The sequence below is a fragment of the Topomyia yanbarensis genome, chromosome 1 (assembly GCF_030247195.1).
Source record: "Topomyia yanbarensis strain Yona2022 chromosome 1, ASM3024719v1, whole genome shotgun sequence".
Lineage (NCBI taxonomy): Eukaryota > Metazoa > Arthropoda > Insecta > Diptera > Culicidae > Topomyia > Topomyia yanbarensis.
In genome coordinates, this window is record NC_080670.1 from 55,915,916 (window position 1) to 55,941,697 (window position 25,782).

The 25,782-nt window shown below is 38.8% G+C and overlaps 2 protein-coding genes across 4 annotated transcripts in view; both read left to right on the forward strand.

Annotated features, from left to right (window-relative positions):
* Position 1: 1 nt before the first annotated feature.
* LOC131677658 (pre-mRNA-splicing factor SPF27) lies at positions 2 to 5,368 on the forward strand. The gene is made up of 2 exons (XM_058957564.1): positions 2 to 204; positions 4,775 to 5,368. The coding sequence occupies exons 1-2, from the start codon at positions 130 to 132 to the stop codon at positions 5,348 to 5,350; spliced, it is 651 nt and encodes a 216-aa protein (XP_058813547.1). The 5' UTR covers positions 2 to 129; the 3' UTR covers positions 5,351 to 5,368.
* A 3,846-nt stretch (positions 5,369 to 9,214) lies between these two features.
* LOC131677653 (platelet binding protein GspB) overlaps positions 9,215 to 25,782 on the forward strand; it is a 40,929-nt gene continuing 24,361 nt past the window's right edge. Inside the window, exon 1 of one of the 3 annotated variants that reach the window (XM_058957557.1) lies at positions 9,215 to 9,711. The gene's annotated coding sequence lies outside the window, so the exon portion shown is untranslated. Of the gene's footprint in view, positions 9,712 to 9,766; positions 10,008 to 25,782 lie in introns of those variants that run through there. The other 2 variants (XM_058957559.1, XM_058957558.1) reach the window with 2 other exon arrangements.

The following is a 25,782-nucleotide window of genomic DNA, read 5'->3' on the forward strand; positions in this document are numbered from 1 at the left end:
GCATATCTGCCAAAAATTTTGTTTACCTCTGGTGCCGTGGAAATTAATAGTAAATCAATTTGTGTTGTGCTGGGAAAAATTATTTTTATGTGAGCTATTCTCAAAAATCAAATTAAAGTTCATGATAAAATGGCCGGCGAAGTACTTGTTGATGCGCTTCCATATATCGATCTTGGATATGACGACCCAGGAGTTCGTGAAGCGGTAAGTACATAATAGCGGAGTAAACATGAACACTGTCCCTGTATTCGCCGCTTATTTTTGATATTTAGCACTGCACGGTAATTACGTAAATGTAAAATTGATTCGCACTTGTGGGACGGGACGTGCGGCCGCGGATACACTGATAAAATAAAATACCCATTAATGAGTAGAACTACGCATTTTCAATAAAAGCGGAATAACCCATTAAATGGGTAAAGAGTTTTCCGTATAAATCTGTACCATATGCCAAGCATTGTATCAAACGTCGAAAAAACATTTTCAATATGGTTCGTTCAACAATAGATTAACCATTGCCTGGTATAATATCGAACATAACCAGTGTCGTTTTTCCATGCTCAACCATACAAACAACCGGTTATATGCATAGTTAGGAAATGGTTCCGAAGATTTCTGGAATGGTATTTATTTATACGGGGGTAATTGAGCTTTGCAGCAAAATGCCAATCGAGTTACGGATTTCATAAGATGAAATAAAATAAATTTCATATGAAGATACTTATATTAATCGTCGTGTTCAAATATGAATTTTAAAAGAGAATTATTGTGAGGTTCATAAATGTGAGAAATAAATTAGACGTTAATTTTTTTTTAATCCATTGACGCAATGTTCATTAAACAAAAACATACATTTATTTTTTACTTTTTCGAAACAGAGTAGCAGATTGAAACTAACTCTAGGGTCAGATCACTCTAGAAATGTATAACAAATTTGCATCAAATTAGAAAAAATGCATTTAATTTCCATTTTTGCATCAATTTTGCACTCCCTCGCAGAAAAGTTTGTTTAACAAATGTCCTACACTGATTCACTTTGTTCGACGTTTTGTTGAATGTAGGGCTAATTTTTTGTAGGGTTTTGACGTCTTACACGCAACGCAAAATACATTGCACGCAACGCAAAATACATTACGAATTTCGGTTTTGATGGAAAGAAATGCATTTAATTTAGCTGATTTTTAAAAATGCATCACAAGCAGTGATGTACCGCTGAGAAAAATTCCATCTTCCCGGGTTTTTATTTTTGTGTTTTAACCGGGTTTTTTCCCAAATCATTTTAACCCGGACGAAATATGGGTTTTTTCGTTTTATCGAATGTATGATATTCATTTGATGTTTTTTAAAGAATCTTGCATTTACATTTGAGACACCGAAAATAAAAGTCGCAAGAATAAAACATACTTTGTAGAACCCACTCCAGATAACTTCGAATAAAATCGAATATAAACATCAACCGTAAAAATCGGACAGCATGAGAATCACTTAGAATATTCTCAACCGAAAAAGTCGGCAAAGATAAACCTCCAGTATAATTCGCTCACAGAAAATTCCGTACAACGTTACATTCAAGATTAAAAGTCGGATAAAGAAAAGTCCTTTGTAAGAACCGGAATACTTTTTCACAGTTTTTATGCTGTAGGACTTAATCGAAAAACTCCTGTCCGAATTTGAAACTTGAAGTTTAAATCCAATTTTCACATTCTAATATATTTATAACGGGTTTTACGGAGCATTTTCTGTTCCTGCGACTTCAATTTCGGTCCATTCCATATTCCAACTTGTTTCGTATAATAATGGGAGCAATATTCATTGTTACTCTGACTAGTGAAAATTAGAATAATCGTGTGATGCCTAAACTACTTTTATTCTGCTTGTTACCCATTTTATGGGTTGCTATACTTTTAGCGAAATGAGGTAGGTATTCACACAAAATTTAGAAAATACCTATTTAGTTCGGTGAAAAGTAAAAGTGAGTAATATGCAGAAAGCGAGTGACCTTGACATTCGTCATTAGTATGAACCGTAATCAGAACTCTCACAAATCGCAAATCGAATTCTTTCGGCATCAACTACATCAGAAACAGTAGAAAAAATGTTTAGTAGGTGTAGGTGGATTCACAGTAAGAAACGCAGTCGACTTAGCTCAAAACATGTTGAAAAGTTTTATCACTAATTTAACCACACTATTTGTAAAGAAATGTTGGATCACCGCTATAACAATGATTCAATCGAGGAAAACCATTCAGAATTTTTATATACATGCAAAACTTTATGACAATAATGGTCATAAATAAAATTAAAATGTTTGGATAACAATACATTAATGTTCAATTACTAAAATATTTAAAAAATGAAAAAAAAACCCTATCTTCCTGCGAAAAACCCGTTTTAACCGGGGAAAAACCTTGGGTTTTTCCCTTGGTTTTTCCCCAAAATTATAAACACCCGATTTGGTACATCACTGATCACAAGTGATCTGCCCCTAGAACTAACTCCATCAATTTTGCCTTTAGTTATCTCAGTTTCACAACAATATTTTTTAATAATCTTTGAAACCGTGCATGAATTCATATGTAATGCATAAGCATATAATGGAATCAAAATTGTACTAGTTAATAAGTAGTGACTTATGAAATTCTTAAATACGTTTTCCTCGTTATAACGTCAAATGCAATCAGGGGTCAAATGCAGCCACTCCATTTAAAATGTGCGGCAGAAAGAGAGGCTATGCGAGACGAACGATAAGACATAAAAAAAAGAAAACATCTATCCGCAGGTCCGGTCCCAGATTCTTGTCAAACAACAATGCTGTGTGCCAGTCCATTGCAATAGATGCTATCGAAAGACTACAAAATCAACTTCTATTTGGAATGTTTTACACATTGCTGTTAGCGCACTATGCAATGATATCAGCATGCGTTTCAAGCAAATATTAAAGATTATCACAATGTACACGGTAAACTGGATATACCTAGAATATTAGTGGCGTAACCAATAAAACGGGTTTAAATTACCTACTATGAGGTTGCAATCTCTGTCATATATTTTGTAGGTAACATCCGCTGGTAACATTTTAGGTGGATACAAGTTACATACGATTTTAGTTACATACTTAGAAGTCGGTCTGATACATACTTAGAAGTGGGTATATTAACTCTACCTATAATTAGGCTGACCATACGTCCCCTGGATTCCCAGGACATACCCTGGTTTTCAACTGAATGTCCTGGTATGTCGAGCAAAACGATTGATTTGTCCTGGTTTCTCTTCAATGGTCTAAAATATTTGTTTTCGTCGAGTTGTATTAACTGGTCCCGTTTGCAGTTACGGTCGATCGCAACAAAAACTGCAACGCAATCTCACTCTCAAGCAGAGTAAGAGAAACGGAACCCAATATACTCGAATCTCAATCGTTTTGCTATCCAGGACCCAACATTCCCTCTGGTGCTGGTGATCGAGAGATAACTGAGATTTAGATCCCTTTAACAAAAGCACTGTTTTGATTAAAATGAGATTTAGATGATTGTCAGGCTTCTACGCCAGGAATAGCCCATGGAAGCTACTTGGGACCGTTGATGTTTCTGCTTTACTTCAATAACGTATATTCAACTCTGAAGACTCATCTCCGGTCTTTCGCAGATGATCTCAAAATATTTCTTTTCATTCTTTGTACTGAAATTACATTTCATTTTTTGTACTGAAATTACAAAAAGATGACACTGCTACAGTGATTTTATACTTTTCTAGTGATCAAATTTTCCATTGGTTGTAATACAATACAATGTTTTGACTTTACTCCATCTTTTGCTCAAAGCCGCACAACTGTGCAGTGGTTTCTGTGTGAATTTACAGAAACTAGTATTCAGTTTCTAATCTTCTCTAATTCATTCACTTCCAAGCTGACAAAAGTTTCACGCAGCATCGAATGACTCATTTGCTATATGTGGGCAAATTGTAGACAGAAGGTGGTATCCTTTACATTTCGTGCAGAATATTTTTCATTGTCTGGTGCATTTGTGTTCGATAATCCTACTTAGAACTAACATAGAAACATTCAGTTTGCAACTAAAGTCGATTTCGAAATCAAAATAATTGAATAGCTACACTGCATCGAATGAATGAGTGACGAAGCAAACAAGGGATCATCCATAAATGACGTAGCATTATATGGGGGAGGGGAGTATATTGTATTTTGTGATGATGTGTGACGACAGGGGGGTAGGGGGTCATGTCATGCTACGTAGTTTTTTTAAAGGGGAATAACTAACATCGTTTTTTATTTTTTTTAAATTTTATGAGGACAAGGGGGGGGGGGGAGAATTACCGTGAAGCTACGCAATTACCAGGGGGTATTTAGAGGTTTGTGACGAAATGCTACGATGGGGGAGGGGGGGGGGGTGTTAAAAGTCACTCAAAAATTGCTACGTCATTTATGGGTCGTCCCCAATAGAAACATACCCTTCAGCGCGGCGGGAATGAAGAATTTCTTTATATTTACTTTAGTCGTGGGTTATGTATGTGTTATCGTCCCTCAATGGAACAAATAATTCAATCGTCCTTATCTGAGAAATGAAAAAGAAAGAATTTGTATTCCACATGCATAAGCGGTAAAAAATCATGTTTTGTATATTGAAAAACATGGTAAAATTTTAATTGCATCACGCAACATTTGAGCTCAACATCCAAACATAAAAAATCAACAAGATTATTTCTACCGAAAACTACTTAGGCTTGTCGAGACTTTAATTATTTCTTCTTGTATCTTTCCCAGGCCATAGCTATGGTTGAAGAGGAATGTCGCCGATACAGACCTACGAAAAACTATCTCGAACACCTGCCAACGTCTACCACCGTTGGTTTCGAAACCGCACTAATGACGGCTGAGTTCGAGCGGATCCAATCCCGTCTGCCGATGGAACCGCTCAGCATGAAACGCTACGAACTTCCACCTCCGCCGGCGGGGAAAATGTCCGAAGTGTCCGCCTGGTCGGAGAGTGTGGATAATTCGATGGCCCAACTCGAACATCAGGCTGTTCGTACGATGAACCTTGATCTGATGATGGAATATGGTTGCGAAATGTGGAAATCATATCTCGAGGTGCTTACCGCGATGCAAGCAAAGGCTCAGGCTAGATTGGAGACAATGAAGAAAGAAATTCAGGACGTTAACTGGAAGCGAAAGTCGAAGCAAACCCAAGGCGGTGAGAAACTACGATCGTTGGAGGCACAGTGGGTTATGCTGGTATCGAAAAATTACGAAATCGAGCAAGCGTGCGTGAAACTGGAGGAGCGAATTTACCAGAAGAAAATTGAAAAAGGCTTGATATATGAAGCAGATGACGAATAAAATGTAAAAGCAAAGGCATACATTGAGATTTATTTATTTTTACAGTACACTACACTGCCCATAAAAGTATAAGAGTCCCATGTGGATTTTTGTCGAAAATGAGTTATCCGTTGGATTGTATTCTGTATCACCACGGAATCACACTGCACAAATAAGATTACCGGCATTTACCAATCGAAACATTTACAGTTACTTTATTTAATCTCTTCAATAAAGGTTTCTTCGCCTATTCCGAGATGGTTTGTTCTATACAGCAATTCCTTAAAAAGGTTCATAGATCGTCATTTCCTTCCCTAATAATCCGGATTCTCTTTGGTATGTTTTGTCTGAGTTGTAAATTGGAAGGATACGTACTCGTGTTGTTAATTTCAAAACCTATTTTTTGATGTACAGTCATGATTCGCTGGTTGGACACTTTTTAACTGGGCCGCTTTTTAGTTGGACCATTGTCCAACTAAAAAGCATCTGAACGTCAAAATCTCATGTCAAATTGATAATCTCTAACAATCTTTTACACTACTAATGTCTTCTTTGGAGAGTGTTTGACATTTGTCAATCGGTCCAACTAGCGAATTAAATTCGTTAGTCGGACATAGGCTGTGGCCCAACCAACGAATCACGACTGTATTGCTTAACGGACAAAGGATTGGTCAAAAGTTCCAAGTGGTACTGGTTGATGTGATAAAAATGTAATAGTTGGGATAGTGCTCCGATATTTTTGTAGCTTTCGCCGAAATTTTCCCGTTTGCAACAGTACTCTCCATTTTGTTGCAGGTTGATTTTTTAAATAGGACATGTTCTTCATAATCGCCAAATTATTTTAATGTTTCATAGCTATTAGTTTTAGTTCCAAGAAAGCGCATTAGAGCGTCAAAGCATTTGTAACCGCTGTTTAATTGGACCTTTGCTACTTGGACCATTATCCAACTAAAAAACATCTGAACGACAAAATTTCTTTGACAATCTGACGATAATTAGGTATGTGAACAAATGCATTTACACTACTAACGTTCTGTCCAGCGGTTTGTTTTCTAAGTTTAATGGGGGTTATTTAAACACGGTTAAATAAAACAACCGGCAGAATAAGTTCTTTTAACTTACTTTTGAGTTGTGCGTCGCTTTCGCACTTATTAGTGTTGTCAAAAACAAAACGAGAGATTCGACTCAGTCGAGGTTTTCCGTGGAGGAAGGTACTTTTGAGTTGTTTGAGGTATACTCAAAATTAGGTAATCCAACTTAAATTTGAGTATAAAAAACCTAGCATTGAGTTGTAATTTTTGCCATGGTTAAATGGAAACTACCTTCAACACGGTTTACCTAATTTTAACTTCCTCCACGATACCACGAGATTGAGTCAAAGGAACTCAATTTTAGGCAGTTTTTCGTTGCCGTGAAGTAAAGCCTGTGGAAGCGGTTGCCTAAATGCTAGTGTTGAAATCACCATAAAGGTAATGTTGCCGTTTTAACTGATTTTCGCTGTTCGTCTTTCTCCTTATTCTCTCTGGTTCATACGTCAGTGGCGTCATCATTGCAAATGTGGTCACTGTCCCAATCATAAATATTTTTCAAGCGACCGTTGAGGCGGGCGAAACATTGTTTACGAGTGTTATGTCTATTTGTCTATGGCCATGCTTCAAGAATGTTGTTATGCAAATTAATATTATCAATGTAAATATGATGCATGTGGTTATTTAAGTTATTAGGTAAAACGGCATGGTATTCAATAATCCACATTTTATAAATCCAAATGCAATTTGAATCAGTCATCTATCAGTCATCAATCGCGATGAAAATATTTCTATATTGGCAATGCCAACGATGCCAGATTTAAAGATGGTGCGATGCCAGATGTGATGACATTGTGTATAACGTAGTGAAAGCATTTGTACATTTTGCGGACATTTTTCGGAAATCTGCCTGATTTCTGGTTCAAATTCAACAATCAATTCTGAATCCTGGTCGTCAAAGACAAATTAAGAGATTTAATTAAATATGAAGACATTTGAAAAATATACCTGATACTCCTGGTTGGCATTGAGCTGTCGTCGGCCGTTCTCACGAATACTGTTGCAGTATCTGGGTTGAAAACAATCCCATTTGCTTTTGCCGTCTTTGTATATTATTTTCCACCAGGTAGTGATGTAGTATTTGTGTCATATGACGTGTACGTACATGAACCGTTGAAAAAGTCTATGGCTCTCGCAGTGCTGAGTTGATTCTGCCAATACATATACACACTTAATTTCTTTTTACAAAATCTCAGCCTTTTACGCTACTTTCAACGATTTCTATACAACACTCGCCAACTACAAATAAGATGATCAGATTAGCAAGGACGAATAATTCAGTAGACGAATAAATTTAGTTTCTTCAATATTTATTTTCATCAATCAACATTGCTCTGAACGTTTTACAACTATTTTTGCTTAACCAAGAAACTCAGTCAGATTCTTATCCTAACTGCTGGTAGTTCATGTGAAATTTTTATAGCAGCAAATATGTGTTATAGAAGTCGGACAAATTTGTCTCAAAACAAGAAGCGGCGACCTTTTTTGTTTCTCCTCGAGACAAAAATTGAGTGCTAGATCAAAAATTGAGAAATCTGTGCTAGTCTGCCCGAATAGAATTCTACAATAGCATTTACCCTACAAACAATCAAAACAATAAATATAGTTATTACTGTTTCAACAATGTTCGACACAAAGTTCTCATAGTAGATTTACATTTTTTTGATACAGTGAATTCACATTAAATTTTAGTTTTCGAGAAAAAATGTATTTAGAAAAATTGTTTTTTTTTTAATATCAAGATTCAAAACCGCCCCTCTTTTACTGTAAAAGTCGATGTTACATTTAAATTTACTGTAAAAACGTCAAAGTTTATTGGTTTTGTATTGTAGCTTAATACTAGAATTTACTGTAAGTTATTGTGAAATTACTGTATTGCCACCAGAGCTGCAAATTTTCAACAGTTTGTTTTGAACTTGAAGGAGGAAAAATTCTCAAATCATGCCCTGCTATGTTCAATTCACAGTTGTTCGTTTCCATTATTCATTCAAACAGCCGACCTGCTCAATCATTTTCCATTCATTTTCAATTTCATTGGTCCTGTGAATATCTCTTTACTGGGGTATTGACTAGGTTTTTCAAGCAAAACTACTCTGAACATAGTTCTTACTGTCCATGTAAGCTTTAAAACGCAAAACATGACGACATTTATCCTGAACTGACCTCTACAGAGCAGATGACAGCTTTGGTTGATGAATGAAAAAGCATCAATTTGAAACGAAGACGTACGATTCAGTTATGAAAATCCCGCCAACTTGAAAGTGAATGATTGAGGGAGGCTTTGAATTTGAATCATGGTTGGGTTTGATTGAACTGAAAGTTGGCATTTGAAAATGAAAATTTGCACCACTGATTGCCACAGTGAAAATTATGGTTTTATTTTTGTACATTTCTATTCGGGTGTGCATTATAACATCCCTCCAAGCATCCCTCAAACAATGAAAGCTGAACAAACCTTTGATACGAAATAAAGCTGAACAACACCTATACAAGCAATAATTCAGCTAAATTGTTTGTTGGGCAAAAACTGTGGAAATATCTGCATTAAAACAGAAAACTGTGTAAATCTGTGCAGTTTTAAAAATCTGTGCAGAACATTGAAAATTTGTGAAACAATATTAATTTGTGGACCTGGCTTTCCCACACACATTTACTTATACCACCCCACCCACGAAGTAACGCCCTATGCAGCAAAATCAGCTGGCACGATTGACAGTTGTAGTGGTGAAATCAAAAGTGCGGCCCTGTTTTGACAGCGGTAGCAAAGCAAAAATTAGCTTACCTGTCCAACAGTCACAACTCGCGAATAGCGCCGATGCTGCGTGCTGTCTGTCGTTCGCGATCGCGCTGTCATTAGATAACTTTTCCATGTGATTATTGCGAATCGGTTTGCGGTGCCCCGTCGTTCCTCACGTATTGTGCTCGAAAATATCCAAACTAAAGAGTTGATTTGTAAACATTTATACTCCATTGTGAATAACAAACAACCTAGTCTGTGTTGGCAAAGTGTGAATTGAAACAAAAGTTTATTCTTGCTGAAAATCTCTTAAGCCGAAAATATTTTCACGTGAATTCGAACGTCATCTGCTCTATACGGGATTGTGATATGTGGTCGGCGCTGGTTGTGTGGTAGCAGTAAAAGTGTGGATCGGAAGGTGTTGATAGAAAATCGCGTGTTCGGCGGAGGAAATAAATAAAATTCAACCCAAGTATTGTGTGGAAAAATGTTCATCTTTGCCGGAATGCCCAGGGCCGACAGTGTCGCCTAGGGCTTTTGAAGCTGTTAAGTGAATGGTATGTGCTTCGCTCATGTGCTGATATCTGCAGTAATAATTCTTTATCCAAATCAAAAAACGTGGCGTGCGTGTAATATGAGGAAGTGTATTAGCAGTAAAGTTGTGAAATAAATATATTTTGAATGGATTACGTTGCCTTTCGGAAAAACGGGTCGTTTCCAGTGCATACTTTGTTGGCTTTTGATGAATAGAATGTTGCGTACGGATGTATGAACATAACGAGCAACGTGGGTGCCTCCATGATGCACTAAAATTGTAAACAAAGTGATGTTAGTCTTCTTCCCCTGCAAGTAGGTAAACCATTATTCTATGCTAATAGTTGCCAATGCGTCAATTAGCTGGAGGTATAGATTCTCGGCAGGTATACAGAGGAAATCTCAAAATTGAAGCTGAAACATAACCTTACTAGTATTTTTTTTATTAAGCAGCGATTTAGCTCAGCTTTGACCGAGGCATGCGAATCAAAAGCAAAATGAAAACAGCGATATAGCGTAGACTGAGACTGAGAACGCCGATGGATCGAACGCCTACCAGTCTTCGTTTCACATAAAATATATATTAATCCTAAGGGTATTTTTTCCGGTTTCAGACATAACTACTGAATAGAATATATTAATTTGCCTCTAAATCCAGAAGTATAAGTTTTGTTTTCAGTATTTTATTTCTATTTTAATGTTGCAAAATACTAAATGGTCTCAACGCGGAATTGGCTTGCCTTTACAAACCTTAAGGATTAACGGGATTACAAATAATATTGTATTATAATCCTTAATCGGATCAACAGTGTACATACTAGCAGCAGACTATCGTTTGCAGTAAAATTACATTTGTAGGCAGGAATACGTTGAAGTCCACCAAAAAGAGCTTACGAACTTTAATTTGCAGATGGTAAAAGTTATATGAGAGAAACTGTTCACTTCAAACATTTTCGTATTTTTTGGAGTTTAGAGCGAATAATGCAATTATTGCAGAGCTTTTTAATATTATATAGACCATGCTAAATTTTTTCTCATTTCAAAGCTGTAAATTCAACCAGACAGATATCAGACGATTATGATTAACGGAAGATGTTTGTTGAACGGGTTTTTTGTTCGCGGAGGGCCCCACCTGTGGATGGTTAAACAAACGTCTCATGGGAAGGCTAATAGAGATTGATTTCTGCATAGATTACATTTCAACGCAACGATCAATAGAGTCAGAATCGGTTGTTGCATTCAACTTGAATTTTCCTAAGAAACAAATCTGAGTTCAAATAGAACTCCCAAGGTTCTGATCTACAGATTCCATATAAGATCATAGTATTCAGGCCGTATTACGCAACAATAAGTCCGAATCGTGTGAACTTCAGCTTCCATTTGGGGCGGGGTTTTGTAAAAATCGAGTGGCCTTTTCCGAGGAACCGATGCGAAATTAACTCTGAAACATTCCCAGAACCCAGGACTTACGGATTTGTCGATGGTGGACATTGTATACAAAGGAACTTTGTCAGAGTTGCCATAACGAAGATGAAAGGTCCAGCTGTACCACCCAATAGGTTCCCGAAGAAGAGTAAGGTCAGGAGGATGATTATGAAGAAGCCCAAATAACCAACGAATAACTGATTGTGATAACATAAGCCATGAAAATGAAGAAGACCCAAGGTCCAGCCGAACTCTCAAACCTAGTCCTGAATACATGAGAACCCGGATCTGTTCAGGACTATAATGCAGAAATTCATTGATGAAGATAGCTTCTCCGCTAGCTATAAGCGATAAAATCTGGTGTTACTGCCAAAGTCGGCAAAACCTCCTGGAGATCCTTTAGTGTAAAAACCAATTTTTGTGTTAGATTCGGTCGGAAGAGTATTAGAGAGAGTTATCCTGAATATGTTTATCAAGCACCTGGAGTGTGAGGACGACCTGAACAACATGTAGTTCGGCTTTCGGCGGATGCCAACCGAACGATTGTAGAAGCTGCGGAGACAACAGAAAAAAAACAGGCCAGGGGATATCTATTGTGCGATGGTTACCTTATGCATGAATATTGATAAAAAGCAATCGTCCATTCGCTGTACACTACGAGGATTCCTGAGTACCTCGGCAACATATTGAAGAGTTACTTTCAGAATGGATAACTGATCTAGGAGATAGACAAAGTAGAGAGAAGAATGGGCTATTAAAGGTAAAGGTACTCGCCATTGAGGCGTGAGTAGAAGATGATTCGGAATAAAAAACTAGCCAATCTTAAAACAGGTGGTGTTGATTGGCAACCGAAATCTTGGTCGGAGAATATATGATCGGCTCGAAGCATGAGGTTAAGCAATTGGGAGTGGTAATCGACGCCCGACTTATTTTAATGTGCACCGCGATTATGGTTGTGAGAAGACGACAAGAGCGACCACGGCTTTGGTCAGAATTATGTCGAATAATTCGGCGATAACCAGAAGTCCGTCCTGCTTTCCAGCAATAAAGCTACATGGCTACTACAGGAATTTACTGCACGGGTGCGGGGATGTGGAGTTCCCTCTCTGTCCGGCGTGCACGTGGTTTTTGACCACTGACGGTCCGCAATGTGTGCTATGGAAGTATAACGATGAAAAGACGTGGAACGCAATTACTGGAGCCATTGTGCAAATTATTTGGATTCTTCATCTAAATGGGCGATATGATCAAGCGAGTGGTTGAACGAAACAGCGGGTAATCGCCTCGTCATGCTGGCCAGGTTCGCCGCTGGGAACGATCGCGGCATCCTACCGTGAGCAGGCTAGCTGCATCGCAGGAGACTATATTGAGTAGGTTGCGGCACTCCATCCGGAATCGTCGGACTGACACCTGCTGTTTGGTTCGTTGAGTAGGATAGGTCCACTGCCGCGGATTATCCGAGTAGATAGTGACAAAACTGAGAACTCACGCAACGGGTATCGGTATCCGGAGCAATTTCGCTGAGAAACTCAGTCGGAGTCGGATAGATTTGCCGATGGGAACTACCCGATTAGATTGCGACAACGCTGGGATCTAAATTGTTTGCCAGTAGATCTACTGGCGAGAGTCTCCACATCAGCGCTCAGACACGCGGGACCTGCATGGGTGACGGCACTGCAGACGAAGAGGAACAGATCTCTGAAACGATTCCCACAAACATTCTACTTGAAGAAGATGGAGAGTGTTATAGGGATTGAGGCATGAGAGGAGTCCGCGCTGAAACCTTAACTAAGTGGCAACATCAGTGGGATAACGCTGTAAATGGTAGATGGCCAAGAAGTAATTCTGGTTTGACAGCATATTACAAATGGATTCTAAGTTTTAAAAATTGATTCAAGGGTACCATAAAACATCTATTGTTACTAGGTTGAACTCATGGACTAATTCCATGCCTGTCGATGTGAGTGAAATGAACGGCGAAATGAACTTTCATATGAAGCTATTCTTGCCTTGCCTAGTTGCCTGTTGTTGCTTCAAGAAGTATCTGATCAGGTTTGGCCACGCGAGATCGCCTAACATAAAAACACCCCTGTGATCAGGTAAACTTTTTATCATACCTACGAATTTAAAAACGCGATCTGTGGGGTGGGCTTAGCGTAATTGTTAAATCGATTGCCTTGTACGTAGCGCACCTGGGTTCGAGTCCCAACCCCGCGTACAGGGTTAGAATTTTTTCATAAGAGATTTTTCTAACCCGACCTTAAGATTAAAACCTCTATAATCGAAATAATAAAACGCGATCTGAAGTCCGATTACACAAACGGGCGTTCCCACGCGATCATGAATCCGCCACGTTTGGAAGGCCCTGGCGTGGGACCTAGCAGCCTAGGTTCATGTCTTCACTAGGACCATCCTCAAAAAACAATTCACTCATATACACTAGACCACAAGTTTCAGGGCGACATGACCGGGAACTCTACTGATACGATGGAACGCACTCTTGTAGCATCTGAGGCGTACACTTAAAATTAAGCATTAGATTACGGTCCGCGCAATCATTCAAGAACCCACGTTTTATTCAATCGAATTTACACACACGACATACCAACGCAAACGCCCACGATATCAATCGCGTTAATATGCAAACGCTCGAGGCGTTCGCGATCATCGATGTAAACCTACGCCCACGATATCAAAACCGCCCCGGTGATTAAAGAAACGCTTTAAAATTTACAAAGACAGTCTCAAGCGCAAACACGTATACGCTCGTATCCACGTGATCATGCAACCTCCTGGTCCCCACATTTGAACCTTTCACTCGTCGACTAATTCCATGTCTGATTTAATGGAATACTTTCAAATCTTTTTTCGAACGTGTCAAATGGGAAAGAGACAGCGAAAGAATAACTGGAACGGTGAGAATGAAGATACGGTTAAAATTCCCCTTTTTATTGGACACACTGAGAAAAGATATGTTCTCAAACAGAAATCGAACCTGTGATCTCCCAGTCTCTAGTTGGGTGCGTTAACCACACCGCCATCGAAGAACTGTGATTCCCAACAATGTCGTGATCAACACCACAGCCTGGATTTGCCGTTACCATCTGCCGATAGATTTTGAGGGCAGACTTCAATATGCTTCTTCATAGCTCTAGCTTAGCTCAGTGTGTCCACAAAAAGGTGAATTTTCACCGTATTTTCATTCTCACCGTTCCGGTCATTCTTTTTTGTCTATTTCCCATTGGACACGTTCCTGAGAACATGGAAAAAAGTGAAAAATATGACTCACGTCAAAACAAGGAATACAAATACAAATCTGCTTATACTCGATAGAGGAAATCACTCAACATTTGCCCGCCGGGCAGGGAAAAAGTGTTAGATGTAATCCTTTGCTCTGACAGTACCGCGCATGAGTTGGTAAGCTGACTCGTCCGAACGAGATCGAACTGTCGCTATTTGATTAAAAATACTTCAGCTTTGATCATTTAAACATCTCCCTAGATATCGTAACATATCGTAATCCCAAACCTACCAACTGGGACCTCTGCGAAGTGGGTTTTATGACTAGGTTTTACGGATATTTCCAACGACTGAAGCTCTAAGTGAGATTCATGCGGTCATGGTTAAAACAAGCTCATTCATAGTAGCAGCATACACGAGACTTGTTCACTTCGAGTTATGCATGCTAATAGAAGAATCGAAGAGCCCAAGATCTTTGACGCGAGAGTGTCTTGGAATGTTCGAGCAGAACAAACGATAATTAAACTGGATCAGATGACGTTTCCATCCAAACCATTCAGTTCAGATCACACCACGTACTGAAGCTGTTCAGTTCACTTTGAAGAAATTCGGTATCTGTTGAACCCCGTATCTATCAAAAAATCTTCATATTGTCGGCAAAGGAGAGGCGGGGTCCTTGTACAAAGTCATGGGTGCGTAACGACTTCGTCTCATCAGAAACCGACGCTAACTCATTATCGGAATAGATTGGCGCCGGCTTGACACTAAAACCCTAAAACGAAAACACACTTTGTGCTTCAATCGAACGACTGGTCAAATCGTCGCTGTTGTGCTATCTTATGACAAACACCATTTTGGGGTAAACTGAGTTAAATATGCCACAATACTTGACTAAAAAATCTCTGCAAAGTGGCGTTTTTAGAATTTTGACATTTTGCTTGGTTACTGAGATATAGCGAGAAACGTGCTGATATTTTTTAAATTTTTTGCTTCAAATGACTGTGTCTGTGAATTGGTTCAAGTTATCTTGATGTATAAGATGGTTTTATGTGTAAGACTATCTGAGGAATACAATGGCATAATTATTTTCAAAATAAAAATTCACAAATTGTGTGAAAAATGCAGTTTAAGATTTAAACTGGAAATATAGCATTTTTGGCAACACTGTAACCAAAAATAAATATTTTTTCTAGATTCCCTGACTCATTTCCTTAAAAAGACATTTCACCGATTGTTCATAGTCCAAATGAAGCCAAAAATATGAATAAAAATTAATAATTGATGATTTTTTTCTATGGAAAATTTTCCATGCACGATTATGACACGCCATACAAATTTTGTCGTCAATACACAACTATGACACGTGTGAGTGCGACTTTTGTTTACATTTTTAGTAAAAACTCGCAACATAGTCAACCCATCTTCGTAATATTTGAAAGATTAATACAGAATAGATGGAAGCATCAATTGTCTTCTTTGAATTGTTTATAAAGTTTATAAGTTTCAAGATATTCAATCTCAAACTTTAAAAATCGTTTTTCTCGAAATGTGCTAAATGGCGCTTGTCATAAGATAGCACAACAGCGACGAAATGTGATATCCCGTCTGAGCAGAAGTTCTGTTTATGCCGATAAGGCACAGTGAAGCCGAAACTTGTCTTGGCTTAGCAGGTCAATGCGAAAGCACTATACTATATTTCTCCCTAAGGAGAAAAGATTTGCTAACACCAACATTTCTCACTAATTTATTTCGACAATAAGTTAGTGTCGGTTTCTGATGAGACGAAGTCGACACGCACCCATGACTTTATTATGTTAGGATTTGTCCCCTTTACGTACAAAGATTGCTTTCACTAAAAATTTTGGTATCTACCAAATTTTATCTTCTTAGGCGGAATATAGAATAGGAGTCCTTATAGTTTGATATTGACGACATTAAAAAAGATGAAAAATGTTACTGGGCCGAGGTGACTTCCTTGCAGGATGCCGACTGTAGCGAGAAGTTGTACAGATAGATTGTCCTTAATGCTGATTTGGAGTTGCCTTCCATCGAGATAAGAAGGAAAACAACGAAGAAGTTGACCGTGAATACCGAGTTTATCTAGCTTGGCTATTGCCATATAATGGCTCATATTGTCGAAGACCGTTAATATGTCCATGTAAATAGTATCGGTTTGCAGCTCGTCAGCGAATCCATCGAATACATATCTTGTAGATTAGAGCAGGTTGGTCGTTGTCGATCACTTAGGCATAAAACCATAAAATAGATTCCAAAACAACCAGCTCGAATAGTTTGGATACCACACTTGAACACGAAATTCCTCGAGAATGATCGATGTTCAATTGTACCGGAAATATGTGGGCCATTTTTGAACATGTAGGAAATATTCTTGCTGCGAGAGATAGTTCGAAGACTGGTCAAAGAAGGGTACCCCAATTGAACCCGGAGAACTAGACGCCTTTAGGCTGGAGTTTGCCGCAAGCATAGTAGCAGCCTCGACAGAAATTCGGATGGTGGAGTGTCCTAAAGAAGGAGTGTGATTCGCGGCAACGGCAATTTGTTGCCGCGTAAGTTCTCCTTAGTGTCGGTGCCCAAAACTCCATTTAATGACATACAAGATGGTAATCTGGATTCTTCTCGTTGCTCATTCACATACTTCCAGAAAGACTTAGGTTTCGATTGCAGTTGACGCTCGCTGTTTCACAGGTAATGCTATTGCCTTATACTTCGAGATTTTAATAAATGCAGCTCGTTTGGCAGTTTTTTATGGCTTTAGGAAAGTTGATTGCCAGGGAAGAGTTGGTGCTAAAAGTACGTTTTGGGCCATGATGGTGAATAAGGTATTAAAGAATATTAGAAAAGGTCGTCGCTGCAATGCGTTTTCGAAATAATAAACTACAGGGCTAGTAACGTTTTCAAAATTTACTCCTGTGTTACCATCGAGCATAAGATGCAGTGGGGGTTGATGGCGCACGTGCTGGACGGAGCCGTGGAGCAACATGGAGCAGAATCCCGAGCGCGCACAAAGCAAAGATCCAATGTTAGTTCATTCTAGTTGCTCACATTATTTATTTGCCGAAGAGTGGCGCTGCTGCAGCTATCTAATATGCAGCTCGCGTTGACGATAAGCGCAGATTGTTTAGTATCCAGTCGTAAAAAAACCGTTGCTTGCTGGACACCACGTCAAGCCAGGCTAGTTGATGTCGCCCAAAAAGCGATATCATCATTCGGGTCGGCAATCGAGGTCACGAAAGATACGGAGAAAAGGTGAACATCGATCAGGCTGAAATCGCGAATTCTATCAGGTGGAAAATACACGACACACAGGAACAGCGGGCTTTTGTACCATGGCGAACAGCGATAAGCACACCACCACCCGACGACTTACGACTGTTGAGTGCGGTCACATCATACCTTCCGGGAATGATAACTTTGAAGACCCCTTCTACACTCACGAACACAGGACCGGGACGACTACTGAACGCTAGGGGCGAAGACTCGTCGCTGACAGTGGGGTCCAGGGCTTCCATGGTGCCTACTGCGTTGAGTCCCAGTATTCGCTCGACTTCGACATTCTTTCACAATGGCGGCGTAGCCTAACATAGCGGTACTGCTAGTCGTTGCGGAATCTTCGACAGGGTCATAGATGGGCCGGGTTGAATCAGCGGATTGCATGCTTCTTCTGAAAGCGGAGGGGAATCGGTCATCTAGATTATCAGCCGTTGTGCGGTATTTTGGATGAACACCGACTTTGAAGCACATAAAGTTTAAAGTACTGACGACATTTCCTTTTTTCACAAGCGGAACAACTTTAATAACCTTGTTGCAGTTTAGTGTTTATTTAGTCATTTTTTCGACCGTCTTCTCGCTAACGCTGGGATGAAAGCGGGAAAGATATATCCAAAGCAACGGGGTTGGAGGTGCAACCGTATTAATGTTACTAATAACCACTTGTTTTCATCCAACAACCAGAGCACAGCCCGGATCAGGGCGATCCTTGCAACGACGATTCTAGGTGGTCGAGTAGTACCGGGATTTGGTCGGACGGGAGTAGATACAGAGACCTGTTTGGTGAGGCGCGATGTTTGCTGATTGGTTTTTGGATACCTCGGCCTTTAGTTCAACACCGACGTCATCATTTTTCTAAGTAGTAGCCGCAATAGAACGACTGTTCGGGAAGAATCGTCAACATGCAACGTAATCCAACTAAAATCGGTTTTATATCAACTTCACTGATATATGAGCTACAGCTCAACGCTTCTAGACGGCGAATTAAAAGACTAGATTTTTCTTGAAACCTCGGGAAATAAACGAAAAATCTTGAGTGTCCATAAGCCAAATCGTGGGATTATCCACTTTTGGACTATGCTATATATACTTTTGGACGCCAGCTAGAACTGGGGTTACCTCCATGAACAACATAATCAGCAAAAAAACTGAAAATGATTTTAAAATTTTCCAAATGGCAGTGTACGTCAGTTACGTACAACTATCAAAAATGCATAAAAACTATTTCGGAAAACAATGTGAGCTACCCCCTATTTGGACGCAAGCCATACAAATGTCGGACTAACATTCCTTCCATTTCCTGCTGCGATCTACGTTCCGGCCTGAGTGTAGCGGTATTCATCAATCAACAACCTATCATTACCGGGAGGATGATAACGGAGTTACAACCGCAGAGGTGATCACACAAGCTCAAACGCGAACTATGCCATCGATTTCTGAACCACGTGCATGCATATAGAATTTTAACGTTTTTCGCACCATATTAGGCACGTCAATGAAATTGCATCATAGGATGATTATTACCGATGTAACCGTTTAGCTATATCATGTGAGTTGGTAGTGATACGCGACATGATAAACGAATTTTCGACCAGTATCGGAGGGTGCTAATTGCAATCAAACTGGTAACAACGTCCCACTCGAAGCAAAATAAGTTGCACTAGAAATATGTACAATTACCATACAATCATGAAATGCTAATGGAATGCACAAGTAGCAGTTTTGATATTTTTTCATATCATTTGGACTTTGAGAGCTCTGGGCCAGTTGGTGGTTAGGGTAAGTTCGCGGAATCCCTTTTACTCCGTTGTGTGAATCCCATTATCCAATGTGTTTTTGTTGCAAAATATTTTGTTTTGTAGAAGATGTAGACGTTATTGTGCTTTCGAGCATACCAAGTAAATTTTCTGAATTTTTAAATAACACCTTTTGTTATTTAAGGTGATTTCCAATCTATCTCTAAATCGAAGCCGTAAAATATGAAAACACCGCCAACTAGCCCCGGTTTCTAATTTGTATCACTGGACAAATAGGAAATGTGATAATGCAAGGACGAAGCGCAACTATATTCTTGTTTGATGAAACCAAATGCTCAAATAATTGATTTTTGGGGTATTGAGTTAAACGTAAGCAATAATGTTAATGTATTTTTTCGCTGGATTCTACCAAAAATCTTAAACTAATGCTGCTGAGGAATTCCACGAAGATTCGTCCGAAAATCTTTAAAATCGTGACCGACCATCTTAGATTCCAATGAAACTTTACACGTTTCACCGTCATGCAAGACCAAATATTTTCCACAGGTAATAAGATTATTTTGACTCAACAGCAACTTTTTCAAAGGGCGTAAACGTTTCTACGTGTATGAATTTCAAAATTTTTTGTTCGATTACTGTATTTTATACAGCAAAACTATCTGAGAACGAGTTACAGGGAATGAATACTTCTGTCTGAAAAAAATATACACTGAAAAAATGTTGTCATTTTTCAAAAAAAAACAAAAATTTATGATAAAAATTTAAATTGCGAAAAAACCCATTTTTTTAATTTTTTTATATTTTGTTACCAAAACCCTAAAGAGAAAAGAAATATTTTGATTGTGATTGCATGATGGAGAAAAAATCGGTAAAAAAGTTTTCCTAACAATAACTTCGTACATGTTTTTAAATTTCATACTAATAGACATACAAAATTGTAATTCTATTACAGAATATAATTCTAAGCACCATTTAAAATCAAAATGCATTTAACACAAATCTTCCAAAATGCGATAGTTTTCGAGATATTTGAAATTTTGCTCCTTCAAAAATAATTAATTCGTGTAATTATGCTCTTTTTAAAAGTTATTCGCGTTACCCCATCAAAAAATGTCAAAAATTTAATGTTTATCGTTTTAAAGACGTAAAAGCAACTTTTTTAGTGTATTTGGATCCTGGACAAGCTTTCAATAAAAAAGTTTTCCTAACAACAACTTTTGACATTTTTTTATAATTCTTACTATTTGCAGTCAAAAATACAATTTTCTTTTTGAATATGATTCTAAACGCCATTCTAAATCGAAATGCTCTTAACAAAAAATTTCTCAAATGTAGTAGTTCTCGAGATATTTTAATTTTTGTTTTAACAACACAATTATTTTGTTTTATTACGACCTTTTCATAAGTTAGTCACGTTTCTCCATCAACAATAATAGGTTTTTCAAAAGGCTCGTAAACTTTCCTGCAACTTTCTCTTTGACATCAACGCGATATTGTGCAACATTTTAAAGTTACATGAAAACAACCAACATATGATTCAGCTATATAGTTTAATCAACAGACCCTATGGTTGAAATATATTTTGGTTGCTTTCATGTAACTTTCAAATGGTTTAAAAGTTAAGCGAGGGTTAAGAAATCGACCCTTAGAGTGACTGATTGTAGGGGAGACCGGGGCTGGTTGGCCGAGTTTTGCTTTCGGAATTTCTGTACTCATTCTGGTTAGACTTTTTTGAAAACCGGTTTCCGCTGTCATGAAGATACAACCCTTTAGCACATATGTAATTTTTTTCATTCATAAAAAAAATCAGGGAAAAAGTTATTAGCAAACAAGTGCGGAAAGAAAAGTCGGTCAACCAACCCCAGGGCTGGGGTAGGTTGGCCGAGTTTGGTAAAATAAGTTAAACGCGTCAATTGAATCAGTGGAAAACTTTTAATTAAAAAAAAAATCGTTTTTTTCGTATATAGGTAAGGAAAATAAAATACACTCTTCACTTTTCAGTCTTTTTAACTTCTTCGAATCAGATCCTGCACTCGCCTTGGGAAGAGGTCTGACGTCTTCAGAGAAGCTTACATCTGCAGCAGATTCTATGCTAATGGACGAGTTTTGTTCGGGGTTGGGTCGATCTGCGACAAATCCTGCCAGAAACTCCTCAGGAGGAAAAAATTCAGAATTGAAGCGGCACACGCCAGAGACTCTGAAACCTGCTTAGCATTTAATTCATAAAATATCGGAATCAACTTTTTTATAAACATTTTTTTTTCGAGAGTTGTAGAGCTAGATTCTCGGAAGGGCTCCCCGTCAGAATCACATACTACAATTTGCAGACGAGACAGGCAATGTCGCCCAATAAAACACTGCATTAGGCCAATTGTAGCGGGCCGTGATTCTGAATGTGATATTCATTGTACGGTTTAGGTATGTGCGGGCGTAGGGACTCGCGATCACGTGTAGTTAACGTCTTCGATCGCGTGTGCGTTTGTATGTCTCGTGTGCTAACGTATATGTAACTTCGCGTGTATAAATTCTATTTTATAACCGTATGCCTTCGCATATTCGCATGTGTTCTTGGATAATCGCGCACGGACCGTGAGTCTAATACTTTATTTTTTGGTGTACTTCTAAGATGCTAAAATAGTGTGAGATCTTCTATATCACTAGAGTGCCCGCTGATGTCGCCATGGAACGTGTTGTCTAGTGTATATGTGCTTTATTTTTTTTGGTCCTACTGAATGTATGGACCCAAGTTATTAGGACAGAGAGTAATGGTTTTCGGACGTGACCGATACATGAGCGCGCGAAAACGGACTTTTGTAGGTTTGTGTTTGAGACAGCGTTTGAAACTTCGCGAGCGCTAAAACGTTCTCCTTATTACCAGGGTGTTATTAAGTTTGCACGATCGCGAACGTAGGTGTGCGTTGTTAATCGCTTAAGCGTTCGTACGTTAACGTGTCTGTCACGTGTGCTCGCGTTCATGTGACTTCGCGTGTACAAGACTGGAGTTTGTAACCGTGTGGCATTTTCTATATACGCGTGCGTTCTTGGATGGTCACGCGGACCTTCATTCTGATAGTTAGTTTTTGGTGTACAATTCACATTCTGACAGGGAGTAAGTTACCCCATATCACTAGAGTCCTCGGTCATGTCGCCATGTAACGTGGTGTCCAGTGGATATGAGAGCTTTCTTTTTTTAATTGATCCAATTGAAGGCTTGGACATAGTCTGCTGATATCAAGGATAGAAACATCCGGAAGTGACCGATTCATGATCGTGCGAGTGCGGGAGTTTTTAGGTTCACGCTTGAGACCGCGTTTGAAAATTTATAGGAGCTGAGACATTCACTTTATCACTGGGATGCGATCATGTTTACTAGATCGTCGATGTAGATGCCGGGGATGATAGCGAAGGGCTCAAGCATTTGTATATTAACGTGTTTGTCACGTGTATGTGACTTCGCGTGTATAACTTCGATTTTATAATGACGGATTGTGTATTTTTGTTTGATCGCGCGCGGACCGTGAATCTGAAGCTTAATTTTTAGTGTATGATACAGATAGTAGTCCGTTTCCCCATATCACTTGAGTTCTAGGTCATGTCACCATGGAACGTGTTGTTTAGTGAATATGAGTGTCACTTTATTGATTGGTTCAACTGAAGGCATTAGTCCAGGCTGGTAAAACTTTCGGACGTGACCGTTTCATGGTCGCGCGAGTGGTGGGTTAATGTTTGAGACCGCGTATGGAAGTTTAAAGATGCCACGTTTACTTAATTACCGGGGTGTTTTCATGTAGGCGAAATCGCGGGCGTAAGTATATGTGGATTATTGCAATTGCATGGTCGCGTTTGTGGCAAGTTTTGTGTTATCGCGAAGGCCACGAGCGTTTGTACCTATATGAGTATAGATAGCGTATAGCAGAGATATACTAATAAAAGGACTCATAACATGCTGAATAAAGAAAAAAAAGATACAAAGAGCTTGACTAGAAGTGTATAAATTGAACAATACTATTTTGGTATACATAAATAATGGAAAAGCAAACTAATAGATGCACAGAAGAAACAGACCAATAAAGTAGAATAGAAAAACACATGTAACATGCAATCAAACTCGTCTAAATGCAGCAAATGTTGTATATTTATAATTACCGACAATTGCATGCTGTTAGACTTTCATCATGCTATGCTGGCCGGGAATAGATGACTCACGTGCGTCGGTAAATTTATTTTACCCTAATTTATCCAGCCCGACTTTCCCCAATGAATAGAACTAAATGCTCAGATTGATCACCAGAAGTATTAGCCACTATTCTGTCATATACGTCAGTTCTACATCCATTCCCTGACCCAACTGTCACAAATACTCAGACGAATACATACATAGATACACATACGACTAGCACATAACAGTTGTACACTAGTACGAAAAACAACGATTATCACAAAGCTACAACTAATAGGTTTCTACTTATTCTACTTTATTAAATTAATTTAATTGGTATATGCACGATGACGAAGTCGACCGATAAATGGACACACAATGACTCCCTCCGTGAGCCCCGTCCACGAATACCACCAATAGAACAATATTTGCAAACATGGCACACAGCAAAAGTCAATCTACGTCGATCCGCCAGTCGGCCACGCCACCGCCCATAGACCAGTGGTTTAGCGTTGGTATGCGCTGGTGCGGAGTATGAAAAGACATATAACATAAAAAAGGCGCTTAAGCCCCCTCGGTCTCCTCGATGCACCACTATCGAGGCGTAATGCAGTACCCATCTTAAAGCAATTGATGCTTGATGATGTTTGCAATACCGTCAAACACCTAAACCTTGGGGAGGGAACTTTTTTATAAACAATTTCCGACTTTTAATGTTTCTAATCTCTTATTTTTATTTGGTAATAATTTTAAATTATTTTTATTACTTATTTCTCCTGTATATTTTTCCTTATAATCATCAATATTAGCATAATATCAAATTTTGCTTTGAAAAAGGTTGGCATTTCACAAATATCAAAGTGCACATTACTCTACACTAAATTTACAACTCGGCCAACCAGCCCCGCACAGAACTCAGCCAACCCGATCAGAATGAAATAACAAGATTATAACAGAACACAATTTTTGTAACATATTGTGTTTTAAATTAGGTCTCGTTAGTAGTTAAAATAACAGAAATTTATAACAAGTAACAATGCGAGATATAGTTATGAAATATTTCTGTTATGGGTTTCTGATCGGGAACCTACCTCAATGTATATTTTCGAGAACAAGCACGATTTACACAAACAAATATAAGGTTACACTGGTAACCGTTATACCATTTTGTTGGGTTTTCAATACCCTTTCCAGCAGTACAAAGTTATTGGAAATCGGATGTAAATTGATTCGCGTTACACATATTATTTTTCAGAAACAGAAATTTGCTCACCAGTGCCGAAAAAAGAACAAACGTGCCCCTGTACAAACGAGACCACCACAATACCTGAAATGACGTCGGCACATTGGTGACCAAATTCCCCACCAAAATCACTATAGATGTCGCTACTGCGCATAATAGCCTTTTCATAAAAGGTACTCGGCCAACCTTAGGTCAACCAGCCCCAGTCACGTCTATACTATTCCCCCGAAAGTCATTCCCCAGAAAGCCATTCCCCAGAATTCCACCCCCAGAATGCACCATTTCTCAGAAAGTCATTCCCCAGAAAAGTTTTATTTTTCATTGATTTGTTCTTTTTAACGTACTACAGTCGTGAATCGCTGGTTGGTCACTTTTTAACTGGACCGCTTTTTAGTTAGACCTCCGCTAGTTGGTCTATTGTCCAACTAAAAAGCATCTTTATGTCAAAATCCCATGTCAAAATCACCTTGACAATCAAACTGGAAATAATTAAAGATGTGAATAGAAGCATTTACACTATTAACGTCTCCTTTGGATAGTTTTAGACGTTTGTCAGTCGGTCCAACTAACGAATCAAATTCGTTAGTTGGTCATAGGCTGTGGCCCAACCAACGAATCACGACTGTACTCGTTCCCACTTCCATCAAACGATATTCTTCGCTTTCGATTCGTGCACATTCCACACAAAATAAAATACCGGAGTGTTTTCCCCAGAAAGAACTATTATCCAGGAAGCATGTAGTACAAATTTCAGAATCTAATACAGGTGTGTTTTGAGAGACATTTGGCAACAATCATAGTAAGCGGTGGCGCCCCTTCCTAGGATTCAAAAAATGAAACAGTGCTATGTAAGTAAGGTTGTATGGTGAAACCAAAACTTTGTGCATTCTCGAAGTAAATGAAGTGATGTGGTGTTAGGCTGCTGAGTCTGAGCTGCCGAAAGCGGCGGCTTCTCGCAAGTAAGCCAGTTATCCAATCGCTT

Excerpts from the sequence above, each read along its gene's own strand:
- LOC131677658 (XM_058957564.1), top strand. The coding sequence starts at position 130 with ATGGCCGGCGAAGTACTTGTTGATGCGCTTCCATATATCGATCTTGGA. Across the intron at positions 205-4,774 it reads ACCCAGGAGTTCGTGAAGCG|GCCATAGCTATGGTTGAAGA; the intron begins GTAAGTACATAA and ends TATCTTTCCCAG.